This window comes from Lipotes vexillifer, unplaced genomic scaffold (genome assembly GCF_000442215.2).
Source record: "Lipotes vexillifer unplaced genomic scaffold, Lipotes_vexillifer_v1.1 scaffold608, whole genome shotgun sequence".
Taxonomy (NCBI): Eukaryota; Metazoa; Chordata; class Mammalia; order Artiodactyla; family Lipotidae; genus Lipotes; species Lipotes vexillifer.
In genome coordinates this window covers 133917-153128 of record NW_006792830.1, presented here as the reverse complement: position 1 = coordinate 153128, position 19212 = coordinate 133917, and the positions used below count along the sequence as shown (strand labels likewise).

Here is a 19212-nt window from a genome sequence, read left to right as displayed (position 1 = left end):
ATTATAGGGATTGATACTTCTGCCAAAAGTAGTGAACCATTGAATTTCTAAACACAGATGTTGTCATTTATCTGATTCTATCGTGCTATGGAAGATTAATGCTATGCTCATTAGTTAACTATTAAGTGAAATTTTATCCATCATTTTCTTCCCACTTACACAAGTAAAATCCAGCTCCTCAGCCTTACTTTAAAATTTAAATACTATCTAGTGAAATTTAGAGTCTTGTTTTCAAGATTATGAAAAAAAGTTTCAGGAAGAGATGGAGATGATGCCCCCTTTCCTCTTGAGCTCTTTCTACATCATAAAATTAGTTTTCCAAACCAATACAGAAGCATGTGAATATTCATAATTGTAACCAACTTGTTTTATTCTCTAGTAATATAAATCTATACTTATATGTATATATCGAACAAAGAAGTCTTGCAAAAGTTACAAAAATTACAATAGTGGCCACGTCCTGTGGAAATAGCTTCCAAAAGAAAATACAATTTTGAAGAGCTGTTTCAGTTGACAATTTTTGCTCTGGTAGCAATGCTATAATCAACATTTCAGTATTTCTAACCAACAAAAAATTACTTTTAAGATTTTTCTGTCATTCAGAGGTGCATCATTGACTTTCCTTTTCTCCCACATGAATGATAAGGAAAAAGGAAAGTCTATAATTCTTGTAGAGTTCTTATTTTAACAGAGATCAAAAACTTTACCTCACTTAAATTAAAAGTGGGAAATCTTGTTTTGCATTCCTTTTCTCAATTATAGTTGAAATCCTGCTTGTAATAGAAAGGTTAATTTTATTAAAATAATTGGAAGAAAACTAATAAATTACTCTTCATCTCTTCCACACTACTCTACTCCCCATAAATATTTAAGTGTCACTTTGACGTACATTATGCTGGTCATTCTGTCATTGATTTTGAATATGGTTCATAAACATGAATTTTATTTATACATATTGTGACCAGTCATGATCACACATATCTCTTTAACTTGATCTGTATAACAACTAGCACAGAACCATTTCCAGAAGCATATGAATTTAACATGTTACATATTATGCTAAGTAAGATTTTATTTTCTAGGGGGAAGGAAAAACTAAACTTCATTCTTTTATTAAAACTTCTAAGTTACGTGTGTGTGTTTTCATTTTGTTACTTTTTATCTTACTATTTAATTCTGAGCTCTTTTCTCTAACTCATTCTTGGTATCTTCTTTAGTCCTCTGGTTATCCTATTACATGTCCTAAATCTCCTTTATTTTTGGTTAAAAATGTCCAGAACTGAAAGGCTTCTTTATATCTTTCACTGAGAGCTCCCTGTTAGCCCTGAGACTTACCTGGTCTCCTTAATGATGTGGGTCATCTCAGCATAGCTCACATATATGCACAGACACATGTGTGTACACGCATGCATGCATACCATATACATACACCATTTAAAAATAAAAGCAGGGACTTCCCTGGTGGCACAGTGGTTAAGAATCTGCCGGCCAATTCAGGGGACATGGGTTCGAACCCTGACCCGGGAAGATCCCACATGCTGTGGAGCAACTAAGCCCCTGAGCCACGACTACTGAGTCTGTGCTCTGGAGCCCGCGCCCCACAGCTACTGAAGCCTGCCAGCCCAAAGCCCATGCTCTGCAATAAGAGAAGGCACCGAAATCAGAAGCCCACACACCCCAACGAAGAGTAGCCCCCGCTCTCCACAACTAGAGAAAGCCCGCGCACAGCAACGAATACCCAACGCAGCCAAAAATAAATAAATGAATGAAAAATAAAAGCAATATACATACTCCTTGAATTTGTGCTGTATCTATGGCTAATATTGTTGTCAAGCCTCCTGTGCTGTTTTCCTTATCATCAAACCAGGAGATATCCTAGAGAAAAAACGGAATTAACATATAGTCATCAAAAAGATCCTTTCCTGACTTGCGATTTTGCTACATTAACTTAGAAGCCATTTGCCTGCCTCCTTACTCACAGGCGCTTAATTCTTGCAAAAACTATGGATCAAATAACTTTTGTTTCTTACTTCACAAAGATCTATATTTAGATACAAACTGAAGAACTTAAGCCCAACAGCTTGGACTCATTACCATGCTGCAATATTGTATAATAATCAATGTTTAAAATGGTCATTTAGAACCACAAAATAATTTGTAATTTTACTCCACAAGGAATTTGTGGAGAGCAGATTTTACTTAAAAAGTAAAGTAATGCACAACACAGTTTAGAAATATTTCCAAACCTTTCTGTCTAAACATATAAATGATAAAAAATAAGCCTGTCTCCTTCTCTTCAGGACCCAGATAGGTGAGATTTTCCCTGACACTTCATATTCCCCCTTAGATCTTATAAGTACTGGGCCTTGTGGGAAGCTAAAGATGCAGAAAGGCTGCTGTAAAAACCCTGCAGCCAAAAAGCATGCAATTTGAAGGAGACAGGTCAAAAATACAAGCAATAAAAGCCTAATGTTATAACCAATTTCATTTTCAACAGCAAATAGAGATAGCAGTTCTTAGCACCTCTCAACTTGAGGAATGCTGATTTCCTTTTATTAGTTATTGACTGTTTCCTCCCATGCACTCAAACCAGTTATATCTCTTGTGGATTAAACAACATGCAGACTGTCTCCAAAAAATGACTGATATTTAGTGAGTGAAGAGCAAAAGAACTGTTGGCTTACTAAAACCCAGCCAGGGCCCTGATGCCCAGGTTACACGTTTTTGCCAACTAAGGAAACAAAAGCAAGAGAGATAGAAGGCTGTGCATTAATCATGCTGTTGTGTGAGAAGAAAGCCCCCGTGGAGGAATACGGCAGCGGCCAGGGGGATTACAACCCTGGCATGACATCACCACTCTTTAAACCCCTGGATTGGGAAGGTGTCCCAAAGAGTTTAGGGTCCTAGACACCCAAAGGGCATCTTATAGAGATCATGATATGCACTACACAGTAGCCACTTTGAGAATACAACCCAAGTCAAGAGCCTAACATACTATGAACACACATCAGCAACGACAGTAACTACAGCACTCTTGATCTAGAAGACATTACCTGTTTTTTATTGTATATTAAAAAATATATATATTTTTTACATTGCATAATTCTTTCTATATTTCAACATGACATGGAATACACAAAGAATTTCTAGATACAACATAAAGTAAAAATATAGAAAAAGAATTTATCATTTACTATTACATTCCTGATTCTATAGTATAGTAATTGCTATAATACGCAAGGCAAAGGATACATATATGACTAGTCTTAGTCTTTCTCTGATGTTCAATCAGCAAGATATCCAAAACTGATTTTCAACAAGTCAGCAATTATGCACTCTAGGGATTGTTTTCCAGCATAGGCATTATATGCTAAAACACTTAGCAGAGTTTCTGGAGCACAGCTGGTATTGAGTAAAAATTAGCTTGCTTCTTCTCTTCCTGATGGTAAAATGATTATAAGCTAGGCTAGCAGGTTTTCTGTTACTAGTAAATCCATTTTTTTCCTGCCAATAATTCCATTAGAAATAAAAACTTACAGTAGCACTATCATAAGTGCGTGGTATGTCTTTTCTCATTTAATCTTCACAACTCTGTGAGATAGATACTATGACTATCCATATTTTATATATGAGGAAACAGAGGTACTGAGAGATTAAGTAACTTGCCCAAGACCACATAGCTGGAAAGAACTGAGGCCAGGATTTAAACCTAGGCAACCAGATGCCAGAGTTTTTAATCAACTATCCTGTTCTGCCTCCTATCTAACTGAAACGTTACAGCTGAGTTTCCTGACATGTTTTTCCTGCTTCAGGATTTGTTACCTCAAATCCTTTTGGAAGTAGCTTTTTGAGATTCCTTAGTGATCTCCACTAATGCCATCATCTTATGATTTAGTGACCCTCCACAGAAGTCCTAGCCAATCCAATTTAGAGAGAAATAGGCAAAAAAAAACTTCATATCTTTTAAAAAAACTAACAGGTCTATAGGTCAATATTTATCATTAAGAAATAAAAGTTTAGCTTTAAACACAATAAGCAATGGATTATTTATAACCACTGAAGTCAGCAACAATTAGAACATTCTTTTCAACTGGAGGGATCTCAAGTCATCAAATAAAATAGAGATTTTATACCTACAAAAAGACCACACCTGATTCCATAAATACCTCTATTTCAACTGAGGTTTCAAAATGGTTATAAAAAGCACTGCAAGTTTCAGCATGATTTCTAAGACTTAAAATATCTTATTTTAGGGAAAAAAACAAACAAACAGGTAATAGGAGTTAGGGCAAAACTGTACATTAGGAACTTCCCTTACTACAGACAAAAGTGAAATTCGTTAAGACATTTATTGAGAAAAGGCCAAATACATTACTCTTTTCTTTCAATTTAAGAAAGCAAATAAGCAAAAAGAGTGCTAAAGAATGAAGAGGGAAAACAAATGGTAAGCTGAAAGGGGCTCAGGTGAATTTATGGGAGAATTTAATAACATCTGCTGAATAGCACTGTCTATGTGTTTTGAAGAAGAAGAGTTTATGGCTTACAGATTGCTGTATTCTTATGGGCAGAAGCTACTTTTTTTTTTTTTTTTTTCCTTGCGTTATGCGGGCCTCTCACTGTTGTGGCCTCTCCCATTTGCGGAGCACAGGCTCCGGACGCGCAGGCTCAGCGGCCATGGCTCACGGGCCCAGCCGCTCCGCGGCATGTGGGATCTTCCCGAAACGGGGCACGAACCCGCGTCTCCTGCATCGGCAGGCGGACTCTCAAGCACTGCGCCACCAGGGAAGCCCTGGGCAGAACCTACTTAATCCAAGAATGTTACTGTCCTACTGTTCACATGGCTAATGGTAGGCAAAGGAATAAGGTCCAGTATCAGCCATCAGGATATTTGATTAACAATATTCACTGGTTTAACTGGCTTCTGGCCTTGGGACTCCTCTACCAAAAGCATCCTGTAATCCTCTAGAAATAAAGTTCAAAGTAATGATTGGAAAAGTTAAAGTTTATACTCTTATTTAAAACATTCAGACATTCAGGAAACATTTTCAAAAGTTCCTGAAAATTGAAAATAAATGTCCTTGAATGTGTAAAAACATAAATACACAAAAAACAAAAATGAGCAAAAATTGTCAAATGTGAAACATAGTATTACTTAATTAAAATCCCGCCTAATTTCATCAAAGATTTGAGGTAAAGATATAAATTGTTCATAAAAAAACCCCCAAAAGTACAAGCTTAATGTGAGCGAGATAAGATGTGCAGTCACTAAATCATTTTATGACCCTTCAAGTAGATTTTTGTTTTTCTGGATTAAGGAGTGTCTGCAGTTGTCTCTGACAGGACCTTTTTGAGAGAAGAAGTTAGGCACTAACTGCTTCAGAGCATTAAGTTGCTATGGGAAACCTCCCACTCGCTTCATTTTGTATCTTGCTGTCCTCTAAGAGCACACAAAGGCGGAGGAGTTTTGTTACTCAGCAGTCCTTTGAGCACTACTGCTAAAAGTCACAAGATGTAAAAACTGGTTTTGACAACTCGGCTGGAGTGACAGTAACTCTACTTTTGAAAAGAAATGACCCTGGCAGGAAGCTATTTGCCCCTACACGGTGAGCTCTGGTGACAGAAAGTGTGGCAAAGGGCTTCAAATGATTACTGGCTTTCAGGGTAACCCAATATACCTTGGCCTTCTGAAAGAATTTTAGAGGTGCCAGTCTGAGACATTCCTGCCATTTGCCCCCAAGACTCACTTTTCAAGATTACTATTCGATACACCTAGTTTTAGTTATTTCAGAGGTGTGAATGATCAGCTGTGGCAAGCCAACCTGCCAGCTAGACTGATGTTATCTGAATTCAGAGAATGGCTGCCTTAAGAAGTCAGCAATGAAAAAACTTAAACTGTGCAGATGGATGAGACCTATAGAAATTAACTCCTTTTTAAACATGTTCCCCAAGATATTGTAAAGCTAGAATATTTTAAAACATTTAAAATAAAATAAGAAAAAAGCCCAACTAAACACTGACCTGATATAACATGGCTTTAAATGCCAAGTGTCTTAATCTCATGGTTAAAATTTACCCTGCTCTGCCATAAAATAACCCCTGGAAAAGAAACAAACAAACAAAAATCTACATTTATTTTTAACTGTCTTATCTATTTCTTTGGAACATTTAGTTACTATATTTACTTATTTGTATTTTATTTAGTTATTATATTTAGTTACTATTTTTAACTCAAATAGGATGACATAAAACAGTAATCACTACATATTTGTTTAATTCATTAAAAGTTTACCTGAATGAAATAACTGACAAAGCAAATAATACCCAAAATTACAAATATCATGGAATAAATTTCTGTATCATGCTTTAATGTGGTTTTATCATCATTTTCAAACATCTGAAAAGGAATAGATCTTTTTAATCAGGTGATTGGAGGAGAATATATTATAAAAGAAGGAGAAAAAACTAAAATGTCTATTCATCAGGATTTTAAAAATGAATTTCAACATAGTAATTTCCACACATTCCTGGGGGAAAAGTGCACCATTATTCTATCCTTTACATTCATTACATAAAAAAGAAAATTCACTACTTCAATAAAAAAAATAATTCACTCTTAATTCTCTCACTTAAGCTATGTAAATATAGGATCAGACAAATGACTCCTCTGTCTGCTATTAATATCACCACATATTTTCAAAGAAACTATTGAAATTAGTTTTCTGATTGAGTTATTATTTCTAATAACTTCTCATAACTCAGGTTTCTTGATATTCCTCTATTCAGAGTACTACCTGCAATATGAGACCTTTATAAATTTCTCCAGAAATTGTTCCTAAAATTAGTAGTTATACATATACTGGCATCTATGTTGACACAGTGTAGCAACAGTCCAGGAGACTGAAGACTTAAGGTGGCTCTAATAAGATCCATGAATTCATCAGCTTTCCTGGGTTCCCCAGCACAATCCCAAACTCTCATTATTTCCTCTCTCTGAGCTGGCTGGTAATAAAAAATGGCCATTGTTCAGACCAGTTGAAAGAAAGAGTGGTCGTATTTGTCTCTTTTATTACTTCAGCGCTTTGGAATGCTGATACAGCACTGGAGTCAGAATTAGAAAACAAAGCAATTTCTTTACTGATTGCCCAGTCAACAAGGTCCAGCCAAACACTTCACAATAGAGGCTGGCTTATCCCCTGAGAACATTAGTTAACCTTTCTATCATGGATCCCACCCTAGGGGTGACATACTACACGTCCCAATTTTCCCCTTGCTGGGTCAAAGTATACCAAGTCTGTTCTCTCAGGTTACACTTTGTTTAAAATTGTTAAAAATATTAGCAAATAAATTTTACTTACAGTTACAATTTTTGCAAAGATGATGGAAAATACTGGATGAACAGTTCCATTTAGAACAGAAGCCAATGTCCCCAGAACCACAGAAGGCCATTCAGACATGTTTAATTTAAAAATTTTTAATAGAGAAACTTCAGGAAGACTTGTCTATAAATAAAATACCTTGGTTATAACCCCAGTTTGAGAGCATAATGGAACCTAGAGAAGTTAGCCAATCTTGAATAAATCTATAATGTAAAATGTCAAATATAATAGGTAACTGAGTAGAAAGTAGAATTTTTCTTAGAAAAATTTTACTGCCCATATTTCTGATAAAGATCTCAAAACATAAAATAAATTTTACACAAAAGTGACTATTTGTGCAACTTATCACCTTTTGGCATTTCACTCAGTCACTATTATTAAAAAAGTACAAATTAACCCACATGTTCTGAGAGCTAAGACTCACAGAAGAAATGACAGGCATATTTTCCTTTACACCTGTTAAACTGGATTGAATATCATGCTCTAGCATAGGACAAAATCTAGATAGGAACTAAGCAGAGACAAAAGATAAAAGTTTTTCTAGCATTTTAAGCTTGAAAATTTTCTAGCTTTGTGACTTATTTATGGAAACATTTTTCTAATATCTTGGTTAAAAGCTTGTTTTGGGGTTCCCATTTATAAGTTAAGTGCTGCAATATCTGAACATATTATTTACAATCACCAAGCCTCAGTTTCCTTATCTTTTTGAGGAAGGTATCAGTTCCTATCTTACAGGATTTTTAAAAAAATTTTATTTTATATTGGAGGATAGTTGATTTACAATGTTGTGTTAGTTTCAGGTGTACAGCAAAGTGATTCAGTTATGCATATACCCATTCTTTTTCAGATTCTTTTCCCATATAGGTTATTACAGAATATTGAGTAGAGTTCCCTGTGCTATACAGTAGGTCCTTGTTGATTATCTATTTTATGTATAGAAGTGAGTATATGATCCCAAACTCCTAATTTATCCCTCACCACCCACCTTTCCCCTTTGGTAACTGTAAGTTTGTTTTCTAAGTTTGTGAGTCTGTTTCTATTTTGTAAATAAGTTCATTTGTATCATTCTTTTAGATTCCACATATAAGTGATATCATATGATATTTGTCTTTCTCCGTCTGATTTACTTCACTTAGTAAAATGATCTCTAGGTCCATCCATGTTCCTGCAAATGGCATTATTTCATTCCTTTTTATGGCTGAGTAGAGGATTGTTTTATTTTATTTTATTTTATTAAATTTATTTATTTATTTTTGGCTGCATTGGGTCTTCGTTGCTGCACGTGGGCTTTCTCTAGTTGTGGTGCATGGGGTCTAATCTTCACTGTGGTGCACGGGCTTCTCATTGCTGTGGCTTCTCTCTAAAGCAACGGCTCTAGGTGTGTGGGCTTCAGTAATTGTGGCTCGTGGGCTCTAGAGCGCAGGCTCAGTAGTTGTGGCGCACGAGCTTAGTTGCTCCACAGCATGTGGGATCTTCCCTGACCAGGGTTTGAACCCGTGTCCCCTGCATTGGCAGGTGGATTCTTAACCACTGAGCCACCAGGGAAGCCTGAGGATTGTTTTTAGAATTAAGCTTAACTCAGTATTTGCAAACAGTAAGGACCCAATAAATGTTAGCTGTTGCTGATGTTATTATGAAAGGAGGGATAATATTATGCAAAATCCCAGATCTTATACAGAGAAAGAACACTGCAAGTAGCTCTGGTATCTGCCAGTCTTTCCTGGGATCCATGGAGGGTGCTATGGGGAGGTAGTGGTCACAATAATCAGAGGATAAATAACATAATGGTGAATTCCCCTTACTCTTGTCTGGAATATGTAGGGGATTTATTTCAGAAACTTAAAAAATCTTATGAATAATTTTGTAGTGAGTAATTATTTTGAATAGGAAAGTAGACAGTGACCTACTAGGCATTTCATATGTTAAAACTTCCTCACGGCATTCACTCTTGAAGTAATGGCGTTTATGAACCTAATAACCAGAGAAAGACATCAGGAAAGACTATAAAATAGTTTATAATTCTTGCTTTAATTTTACTCTGGCAACTATAATAGAAACTCCATTGTTTGAACAAAAGAACTTTTAAAATTCTAAAGCCTTTAAAGTCTATTTTCAGGATGGCTAAACCTGGGGTTACTTAATAATTTGATTACCTATTATCTTTCTTTCTGAGTTTTCTGAATATTAACATCATAAAGAACCTTATTTTTCAGTTAGGTCACTGTCCAACAGAATATACAGAAATTTTAAAAGTTCCATTCCAACTCTTTGAGGAGCACTAAATACAGATTTTCTTTTTTGTCAAATTCTTCATAAAATTACCTCATTTTGTAAGGAAACTAAGGCTTAGCATGTCCTAGGAACAACACCAGTAAATTACAGAGCCAGTAAATGTAGGAGGGCTGTCTTGCTCCTACAGAATAATCTACCCTTTTCCCTCTAAAAATATAAAACAGATGGGAAAAAAAGGGTATTACTTAAATAAAGTTATAAGATAGAAAAGAATAAAATGAAATAGGATCAAAACAAAATGAAAATTTTTAGTAAAATCATGAAGGACTCTGTGCTACCTAACTGTGTTACAGGTTATAGCATGTTTTAACAGAATTTGATATAAAAATATATGAAATTAGAGGCATTTTGTAAAGAGATATGAAAACATTTAAAAAAGCTAAACAAATCTCTTAAAGATTTAAAAATTTAATCTGATATATTTTAGAGCTTTATTGCATTATAATTTTCATGCAATAAGCTGCACATATTTAAAATGTACAATTTGAAAAGTTTAGACATAATTACACACCCATGAAACCTTCACCACAGTCAACAAAGTGAACATATCCATTACCCCTGTAAGTTTTCTCCTGCTTTTGTATTCCGTTTCTTCCATACCTCTCAGCTGCCAGTGCTCTCCCACTAAAACCACTCATGTGTTTTCTGTCACTATAGATTATTTTGCAATTTCTAGAGTTTTCTTTTAATACATGGAATCACATAGTATGTGCTCTTTTCGTCTGGATTCTTTTGCTCAACATAATTACTTTGAGATTTATTCATTCTGTTGCATGAATTAATATTTCATTCATTTTCATTGCTGAGTAGTATTCCATTGTATGGATATACCAAAATTTATCTGTTGACATAAGTTTGTATCATTCCAAGTTTGGGGTTATTACAAATAAAGTTACTATAAATACCCACATACAGACTTTGTGTGAACACATGCTTTCATTTCTCTTGGGTAAAAACCTAGAAAAGGAGTGGCTGGATAATAGTAGGTATATGTTTAACTTTTTAAGAAACTGCTAAATGATTTTCTGAAGTGGGATTACTAATTTTTTATTCCCACCAACAAAATGTGGAGTTCTAGATGCTCCACATCATCACCAATACTTGGTACAGTCTTTTTAGATATAACCATTCTAACAGGTGTATCATGACATCTCGGTTATGATTTAATTTGCATTTCTCTAATGCCTAATGATTTTAGGCATCTTTTTGTGTGCTCATTTCCCATATGCACATCTTCTTTGGCAAAATGTCTATTAAAATCTTCTGCCCATTTTTCAATTGGGTTATTGGTATTTTTATTACTGTGCTTTGGGAGTTGTTTGTATATTCTGGACACAGTCCTTTATCACATATGTGACTTACAAATATTTTCTTCCAGTTTATGGCCTATGTTTTCATTTCTTAGAAAGTTTTACAGGGAATTCCCTGTCCAGTGGTTAGGTCCAGTGGTTAGGACTCAGCGCTTTCACAGCTGGAGTCCAGGTTCGATCCCTGGTCAGGGAACTAAGATCCATGTGGTGCAGCCAAAAAAAGGAAGTTTTACAAATAGCAATTTTATGGATTTTGGTAAAGTCTAATTTATCAATTTTTTTCTTTTATGAATTGTGTTTTTGGTGTTTATAGCTAGGAAATCTTTGCTTAATTCAAAGTAATAAAGATTTTCTACTGTATTTTCTTATGAAAAGTTTCTAACTTTAGGTTTTTCAGTAAGGTCTGTATTCCATTTATAGTTAATTTTCATCTGTGCTTTGAGGTATGGATTGAGGATGAGTCTTTTGAATAGATATGTAATTCTTCCAGCCTCATTTCTTAAAAAGACTATACATTCTCTATTGAACTGCCTTTGCCACTTTCATCTAAACAGTTGACCATATGTGCGTGGGTCTATTTCTTGACACTATTCTGCTCTATTGATCTATTTGTCTACTTTTGTTCCGATAGCACATTATTTTGATTACTATAGCTTTGTATTAAAAATTGGAATTAGGAATTATAAATCCTACAACTTTGTTCTTTTTAGAAGTTGTTTTACCCATTTTATCCTTTTGAATTTCCATCTAGAATCAGTTTGTCAAATTCTACAAAAAAGCCTGCTAAGATGTTTACTGGGATTGCTTTGAACCTATAGACCAATTTGGGGAGAACTGACATCTTAATAATATGGAATTTTTTTATTCACATACATGGTATTTCTCTCAATTTATTTAGGTCTGCTTCCATTTTTCTTAGTAATATTTTATATATTTCAGTGTGGGGGTCTTATAATCTTTATCAAATTTATCGCCAAGTATTTAGTATTTTTGATACTACTGTACATGACACTGTTTTGAATTTCATTTTCCTACTTTTTGTTTTTAGATTATAAAATGAGTTGATTTTTATATATTGATCACATATTCTGATCAGTCTCAGCCAAACTCAGTTGTCAGTTGTAGTACCTTTTTTTGGTGTGACACCATAGTACCTTTTCTTGTGGATTCCATAGAATGATAATCATGTTGTAATTATGTTGTTTGTGAATAAAGACAGTTTTATATCTTTCTTTTCTATCTGGATGCCTTTTATTTTCTGGCCCTATTGCACAGGCTGGAACTTTCGGTTGAGTAGAAGTGGTGGAAGTGTACATGCTTGCCTCATTCCTGATCTTTTACCATTTAGAATATTGTCAGCTGTAGATTTTTGGTTGATTCCCTCTATCAGGTTGAGGGAATTTCTTTAAATTCCTAGTTTCCCGAGAGTTATCAGGAATGGATGGTGCATTTTGCCAAATGAGATTTTTGCTTTGATTGAGATGATTAGATAGTTTTTTCTTTTATTTTTTTAGTAAGGGAAATTACATTAATTTCTGAACTTTAAACCAAACTTGCACTCCTTGGATAAACCCTACTTGGTGATGATGCATTATTCTTTTCAAATATTGTTGGCTAGATTTGCTAAAATTTTGTTAACAATTTTTCCATCTGTGTTCATAAAGGATATTTGTCTATAATTTTCTTTTCTTGTAATAGCTCTAATTTTGATATCAGAGTAATGTTGTGCTCAGAATGGGATCTTCTTCCTCTTCAATTTTCTAATTCATAGAATTCACAAGTAAAGCCACCTGGGCCTTCAGTTTTCTTTATGAAAAAGGTTTTAACTTCAAATTCAATTTCTTTTTAATTGGTATAAGGTTATTCAAGCTATTATTTTATTCTTGAGTAGGCTTTGGTAGTTTGTGTCCTTCAAAGAATTTGTCCATTTCATTGGAGATGTAGGATTAGTTTCCATAAGATTATTTTATTATTCTTTTAACAGCTGTAGAATCTGTAGTGATATCACCACTCTCATTCTTAATATTGGTAATTTGTGTCTTCTCTCTTTTCATTTGCTCAGTCAGTCCAGAGCTTTTCAGTTTATTGATGTTCTCAAAGAAGCAGCTTTGTATTTCATTGCTGTTTCTTCTTTATAATTATTTTCTTCCTTCTAGTTTCTTAAAGGGGAAGTTTGTTCATTTGAGATCTTTCTTTTTAATATAATATAGGTGTTTAGTAGTATAAATTTCTTCCTCAGTACCACTTTAATCTTCATACCACATGTTTTGATTATGTTTGGTTTTTATTTTCATTCAGTTCAAAATACTTTTGAATTTCTCTTTTGATATATTCATTGGTTGTGTATTATTTAGAAGTGAGTTATTTAGCTTCCAAATATTTCAAGATTTCCCAGGCCACTTTTATTCTTGATTTCTGATTTAATTCTATTTTGGTCAGGTAATATACTTTGCATTACTTGAATTTTTTAAAGTTTGTTGAGGCTTGTGTTATGATCTATCTTGGTAAATGTTTCAGGTACATTTGAAAAGAATGTGTATTTTTTTGTTGATAGGTGGATTCTTGCATAAATATCTGTTGGTTGTCAGCTTGGTTGTTGTCAAGTTAGTTGACAGTGCTATTAAAGTCATCTATATCCCAGTTGAATTTTTATCTACCTATTCTATCAATATTTAAGAGGGGGTATTAAAATCTGTGAATATAATTGTGAATTTGTCTGTTTCTTTTTTCAGTTCTTGATAGGTGGATCCTTTTATAATTTTCAAATAACCTTCTTTATCCCGGGTAACTTTTTTGCTCTGAAATATACTTTGACTGCCACTAACGTCACAGTCTACCTTCAAGTAATATAATAGTATATACCATTTAAGAACCTTGAATAGAATACTTCCATTTCCAGTCTTTTGGCTATTGTTTTTATACATTTTTACCTTTACTATAAACCCCACACTATAATGCTTTTTCTCTTTAAAGTAGATTATTTAAAAAACACTATTGATACTCTTCATTCCTTTGTATAGGTAGAACATTTTTTTTTTTTGTGGTACGCGGGCCTCTCACCTCTGCGGCCTCTCCCGCTGCGGAGCACAGGCTCCGGACGCGCAGGCTCAGCGGCCACGGCACACAGGCCCAGCCACTCTGCGGCGTGTGGGATCCTCCCAGACCGGGGCACGAACCCGTGTCCCCCGCAACGGCAGGCAGACTCTCAACCACTGCGCCACCAGGGAAGCCCCTAGATAGAACATTTTGATACTCTTCATTCCTTTGTATAGATTCAGATTTCCACCTGGTACCATTTTCTTTTGCCTGAAGGACTTCCTTTAACATTTCTTGTAGTCTGCACTACATCTACAGGTGATGAATTGTTTTAGCCTTCTTTTACCTAAAAATTCTGCATGTTGCCTTCATTTTTGAAAGGTATTTTTCTGCAGGTAGTATTCTAATTTGAGCTTTTTTCCTTTCATTATTTTAAAGATATTGCTCTATTGTCTTATGGTCTGCATTGTTTCTAATGAGAACTCTGTGATATTTCTTGTTTTTTCCTTTATACAAATTGTGATGATTTTCTCTGGATGCTTTATAATTTTTCTCCTTATCACTGTTTTTAAGCAATTTGACTATGGTGTGCCTTGGCGTAGTGTTCCTTGTGTTTCTTGCACTTGGAATCTATTGAGCTTCTTAGATCTGTGGGTTTTCAGTTTTCATCAAATTTGGAAAATTTTTTTCATTATTTGTTCAAATGATTTTTGGTTCCCTCTCTCCTTTGGGAACATATAAAATATAGTTATAATAATTGTTTAATGTTCCTACTATTTCTATGAAGTGTGTCATTTATGGGTCTATTTCTATTGATTGATTTTTTTTCTTCATTTTGGGTACTATTTTCCTGCTGTTTTTCTTGCCTGGAGATTTTTGATTAGATGCCAGACATTGTAAATTTTACTCATTGGTTATTTTTGAATTCTTATATATATTATTGAACCTTGTTCTGGAACACATTTAAATTACTTGGAAACAGTTTGATACTTTTGAAATTTGTTGTTGGGCCTTGTTTGCTGGGCTCAGAGCTGAGTTTAGTCTGGGAATAATTTTCCTACGCTGAGTTAATACTTTTCTTAAGATTCAACTAAATTCCCCATGAATTTAGAGATTCCTCACTTTGGTTGGTTTAATAAGAACTATTCCTGGCCCTTTGTGAGCTCCAAGGATTATTCCTTCTTATACTTTCCTTTGCCTTTGTCAGTTTTCTCAGTAAATGTGCTAATTAGTACTCAGATGAAGAGTCAAGGGAGAACCTCTGCATATTTGTGGAACTCTCTCTCTCTCTCTGAGCTGCTCTCTTCCCTCTACTTCTTTGCTCTGAAGACTGCCTACTTTGGCCTCTTGGGCTCTGCCTAGGTTCCCATTCCAGCTCTTAGGCTTATAACTTGACAGTAACCTGAGTCAATGATAAGATTCATTTCTTTTGGTTCCCTTTCCTCAGGGATCACTGTCTTGTTATGCCTGATGTCCAATGTTAGAAAACTGTTTCACATACTTTTTTCTAGTTTATTAGGTGTGTCAAGCGGGAAGGTAAATCTCATCCCTGTTAACCTATCTTGGCTGAAAGTAGAAATCTCTAATTTCATCTGGTTTCCACAGCAACTGACATAAATTATCTATTCCTCTTTTTGTAGTACTTTTCTTAGTTGGCTTCTATGATGCCACACAATCTTAGCTTTCTTTTTATTTTCCAGCCATTCTTTAGGTGTCCTGTTCTGGCTACTGCTTTTCTACCTGAATTTAAATTTTGCAGTATCCTGGGTCTCAATCTCCTGTCCTAGTTGCTCCTCCACCTATTCTTTATTTCTCCTTAGACTGCTTTAGTCAGGCATATCAGTCCATTTTTTTTCACCACTATCATCTCTTCTCTGCTCTGCTCTCCTTGATCCCACTTTGGCTCCCAAGTACCATTCTCCACACAGCAGCCACATCAAGTAAATCAGTTCATGCACTCTTCTGAATAAGACCCTCTCATGCAACAGTTTTTTTTTTTAAAGTAGATTAAAATTTTTTTTTTAATTTGAGTATAGTTGACTTACAATGTTGTGTTAGTTTCAGGTGTATAGCAAAGTGAATCAGTTCTACATATACATATATCTACTCTTTTTTAGATTCCTTTCCCATATGGGTCATTAGAGTTCTTAAGCTGTTTGTGTCATGGACCCCTTCAGAAAACTGATGAAGTCTATGGAATCCTTCCTAGAAGAATTTATAACAATGTACCAAATAACACGTCTCAAAGAAAGCCGATTATATTGAGGTATAATATTTAAAATGTTTAACAAAAAATTCAAAGCTCTGATTTAGTTATGTGCTTCATTATTGGCACATTAAATAACAAGATCTAATAGTGATGAATATAAAGATATTCTGGGGAATTCCCTGGTGGATTAGGGCTCTGTGCTTCCACCTCAGGGAGGATGGGTTAGATCCCTGGTTGGGGAACTTAGATCCCGCACACTGCATGGCATGGCCAAAAAATAAAATAAAAAAAGATATTCTAAGATATCTGTAATAACTATAATGTGATATAAATATTTCTGTGATTTTCATTGGTGACATCACAGGCCCTGGTAATACTAATGTAGTCTGTTGTTTATATTCATAATTAAAGTAAATTAAATTTCTATCAAGTATAGGTAGAAACAATAGTTGTGATTTTTTTTTGCCCATTCAGGTTAATTCCTGTGAGTCATGAACCACTGGTTAAAAACCCCCAATGACTTTCTGTTAGAGTAAGAATAGAATCCAAAATTGTTTTTATGCCCTACAAGGTGCTACATGATCTGGTCCCTGAGTATCTCATATACTTCTCTGCTCACCTCTCTCCTCCTTAGTCACTGTGGCTCCCAATTCCAGGCCCTTATGTTTGCTGATTCCCCTGTTCAAAATAATACCAGCTCTGTCCTGGTTACTGATTTTTTGCTTCTCAGGTCCAAATTCACCCTTTTATCTGATAAACTTTTCTCTTTTACCAGTTGGTAAGATGTCAAGCTCCGTCAGTAGAGGCTGCTGGAAAGACATTGTAGGAGGGGATTATTCTTCCTGCTCTTACCGGTAGCTTACTGGGAAAGTTCCTGCAAGATGAACTTTTTTCTCCGCTGTTTTGCCTGCACAGTTTTTTCAGAGTTGGGTGCCTGTAGAGTGCAATTTTCTTCTGTGTTTGGCCATCAAGCGCTTTCTCCAGCTCTTGGATTACCCATTAGAAGTGTAGCCATGGGGCCCAGACAGCACAGGCTTATGTTTCAGCCAGGTCGCTGATGTCTGCACTTCTTATATACAGAACTGCACTTGACTCCTGCAGAAGGCAACCTCTCCAGCCCCTGGTTTCAGCAGTGCCCAGTAGCTGCTCCTGGCACCTAGTGGGTTCTGAAGCTCAGAACCTCCCTGTGGAAGGTCTTCCTTGGCACCTTGGAGGACAGATTTCAAGCAAGCTCCACCAGTGAGGTACCTGGGCATCTTCTCTGCTATCCAGTGAGCCAAAGCTGTGCCCTTTGCAGTAAGGCCTGTATCTCTGCTTCATTTTCGGGCAATAATGAGTGCTCTTCCTTGGGTCTCTTTTCACCCCAGGGGTGGTAGTTGGTACGTTTTATTGTGACCTCTGCATTCTTTAGAGTTCTCTTAATTTCCACTAGCCAATTCCTATTACTCCAATTCCCTAGTGATTCATTACACTAAACTTTCTCTGTTCAAATCATTGTGTGGTTTCTGTCTCCTGACTCACCCCAGACTAACATAACCTCCCATTAACTATTCTAAAATCCTGCTTCACATTTTTCATTTCGTTATTCACTTAAAAACATTTTTTTTTTTTGCGGTACGCGGGCCTCTCACTGTTGTGGCCTCTCCCGTTGCGGAGCACAGGCTCCGGACGCGCAGGCTCAGCGGCCATGGCTCACGAGCCCAGCCGCTCCGCGGCATGTGGGATTTTTCCGGACCGGGGCACGAACCCGTATCCCCTGCATCGGCAGGCGGACTCTCAACCACTGCGCCACCAGGGAAGCCCTTGTTATTCATTTTTATAGTCCCTTCATTTCCTTGTTCACTTTTCACTGCAATACCACAGGCTGAAAGAACCCTTTACAAATATGACCATGGAGCTGGTGCTTGGCTTGTTTCAGTTCTTGGTTGTTAATACTATCCTTCCAGGCTCTCAGCTTTGTACTCGCTATAGCTCCAGGCACTGGTAACCAAGTTTGCAGCCTCCTGTTAAGAGTAGGTCCATGACTGTAGCACAGCTCACCACTTTGTACTTTTGCTCTATTTCTGGTTGGTAGAGATGTTCATCTTGTTTTGGAGCCTGGGTATGTCTAATTGGCTTTTCTCTTTTTATGTTTTATGTATCATTCCTCTGTGTATGGAGCAGAGCAGTTGTATCAGAGTGTAAATTTACCCTACCATTTTCTCCAAAGTCTGGAAATTGCTTTTTAATTTTATGAATTTCACCTTTCTTAGGTTCTGAAAATCCACTTTATAGACCTAGTGAATTTGCAGAGTTTGAGGCAGATTTTCATTTTGTTTGCAGCAATTACGGTGGCAGGTCCAACAGCTATTAATAGATGTTTTCACACAGTGTTTTTACGATATGGTACAAACCCTTTTACTGTATTCTTATACTCAGGCCTTTTGCCATATGGCAAATTATCTATGCTATTATTTACTTAATATTTTTCTTTGCATGTTTATGTAAATGATTATTATTATTATTTTTTGGCTTTCAAATGCATTTTATTTATTTATGTTTTTATACATAGTATTTTTTTTTACATCTTTACTAGAGTATAATTGCTTTACAATGGTGTGTTAGTTTCTGCTTTATAACAAAGTGAATCAGTTATACATATACATATGTTCCCATATCTCTTCCCTCTTGCGTCTCCCTCCCTCCCACCCTCCCTATCCCACCCCTCCAAGCAGTCACAAAGCACCAAGCTGATCTCCCTGTGCTATGCGGCGGCTTCCCACTAGCTATCTACCTTATGTTTGGTAGTGTATATTTTAAAGAAAATTAATAGATAAGAAAAAATATAGGGGCTTCCCTGGTGGCGCAGTGGTTGAGAGTCTGCCTGCCGATGCGGGGGACACGGGTTCGTGCCCCGGTCCGGGAAGATCCCACATGCCGCGGAGCGGCTGGGCCCATGAGCCATGGCCGCTGAGCCTGTGCGTCTGGAGCCTGTGCTCCACAACGGGAG

At 36.0% G+C, this 19212-nt stretch overlaps 1 protein-coding gene across 1 annotated transcript in view; it reads right to left on the bottom strand.

The window, feature by feature from the left end:
• The window catches only part of LOC103083163 (ATP-binding cassette sub-family B member 5), a 119765-nt gene that overhangs the window by 36114 nt on the left and 64439 nt on the right, over positions 1–19212 (bottom strand). Inside the window, 4 exon segments of the mRNA XM_007466020.1 lie at positions 1792–1875; positions 6019–6096; positions 6290–6394; positions 7356–7499. Of these exon segments, the coding sequence (XP_007466082.1) occupies positions 1792–1875; positions 6019–6096; positions 6290–6394; positions 7356–7499 (411 nt within the window).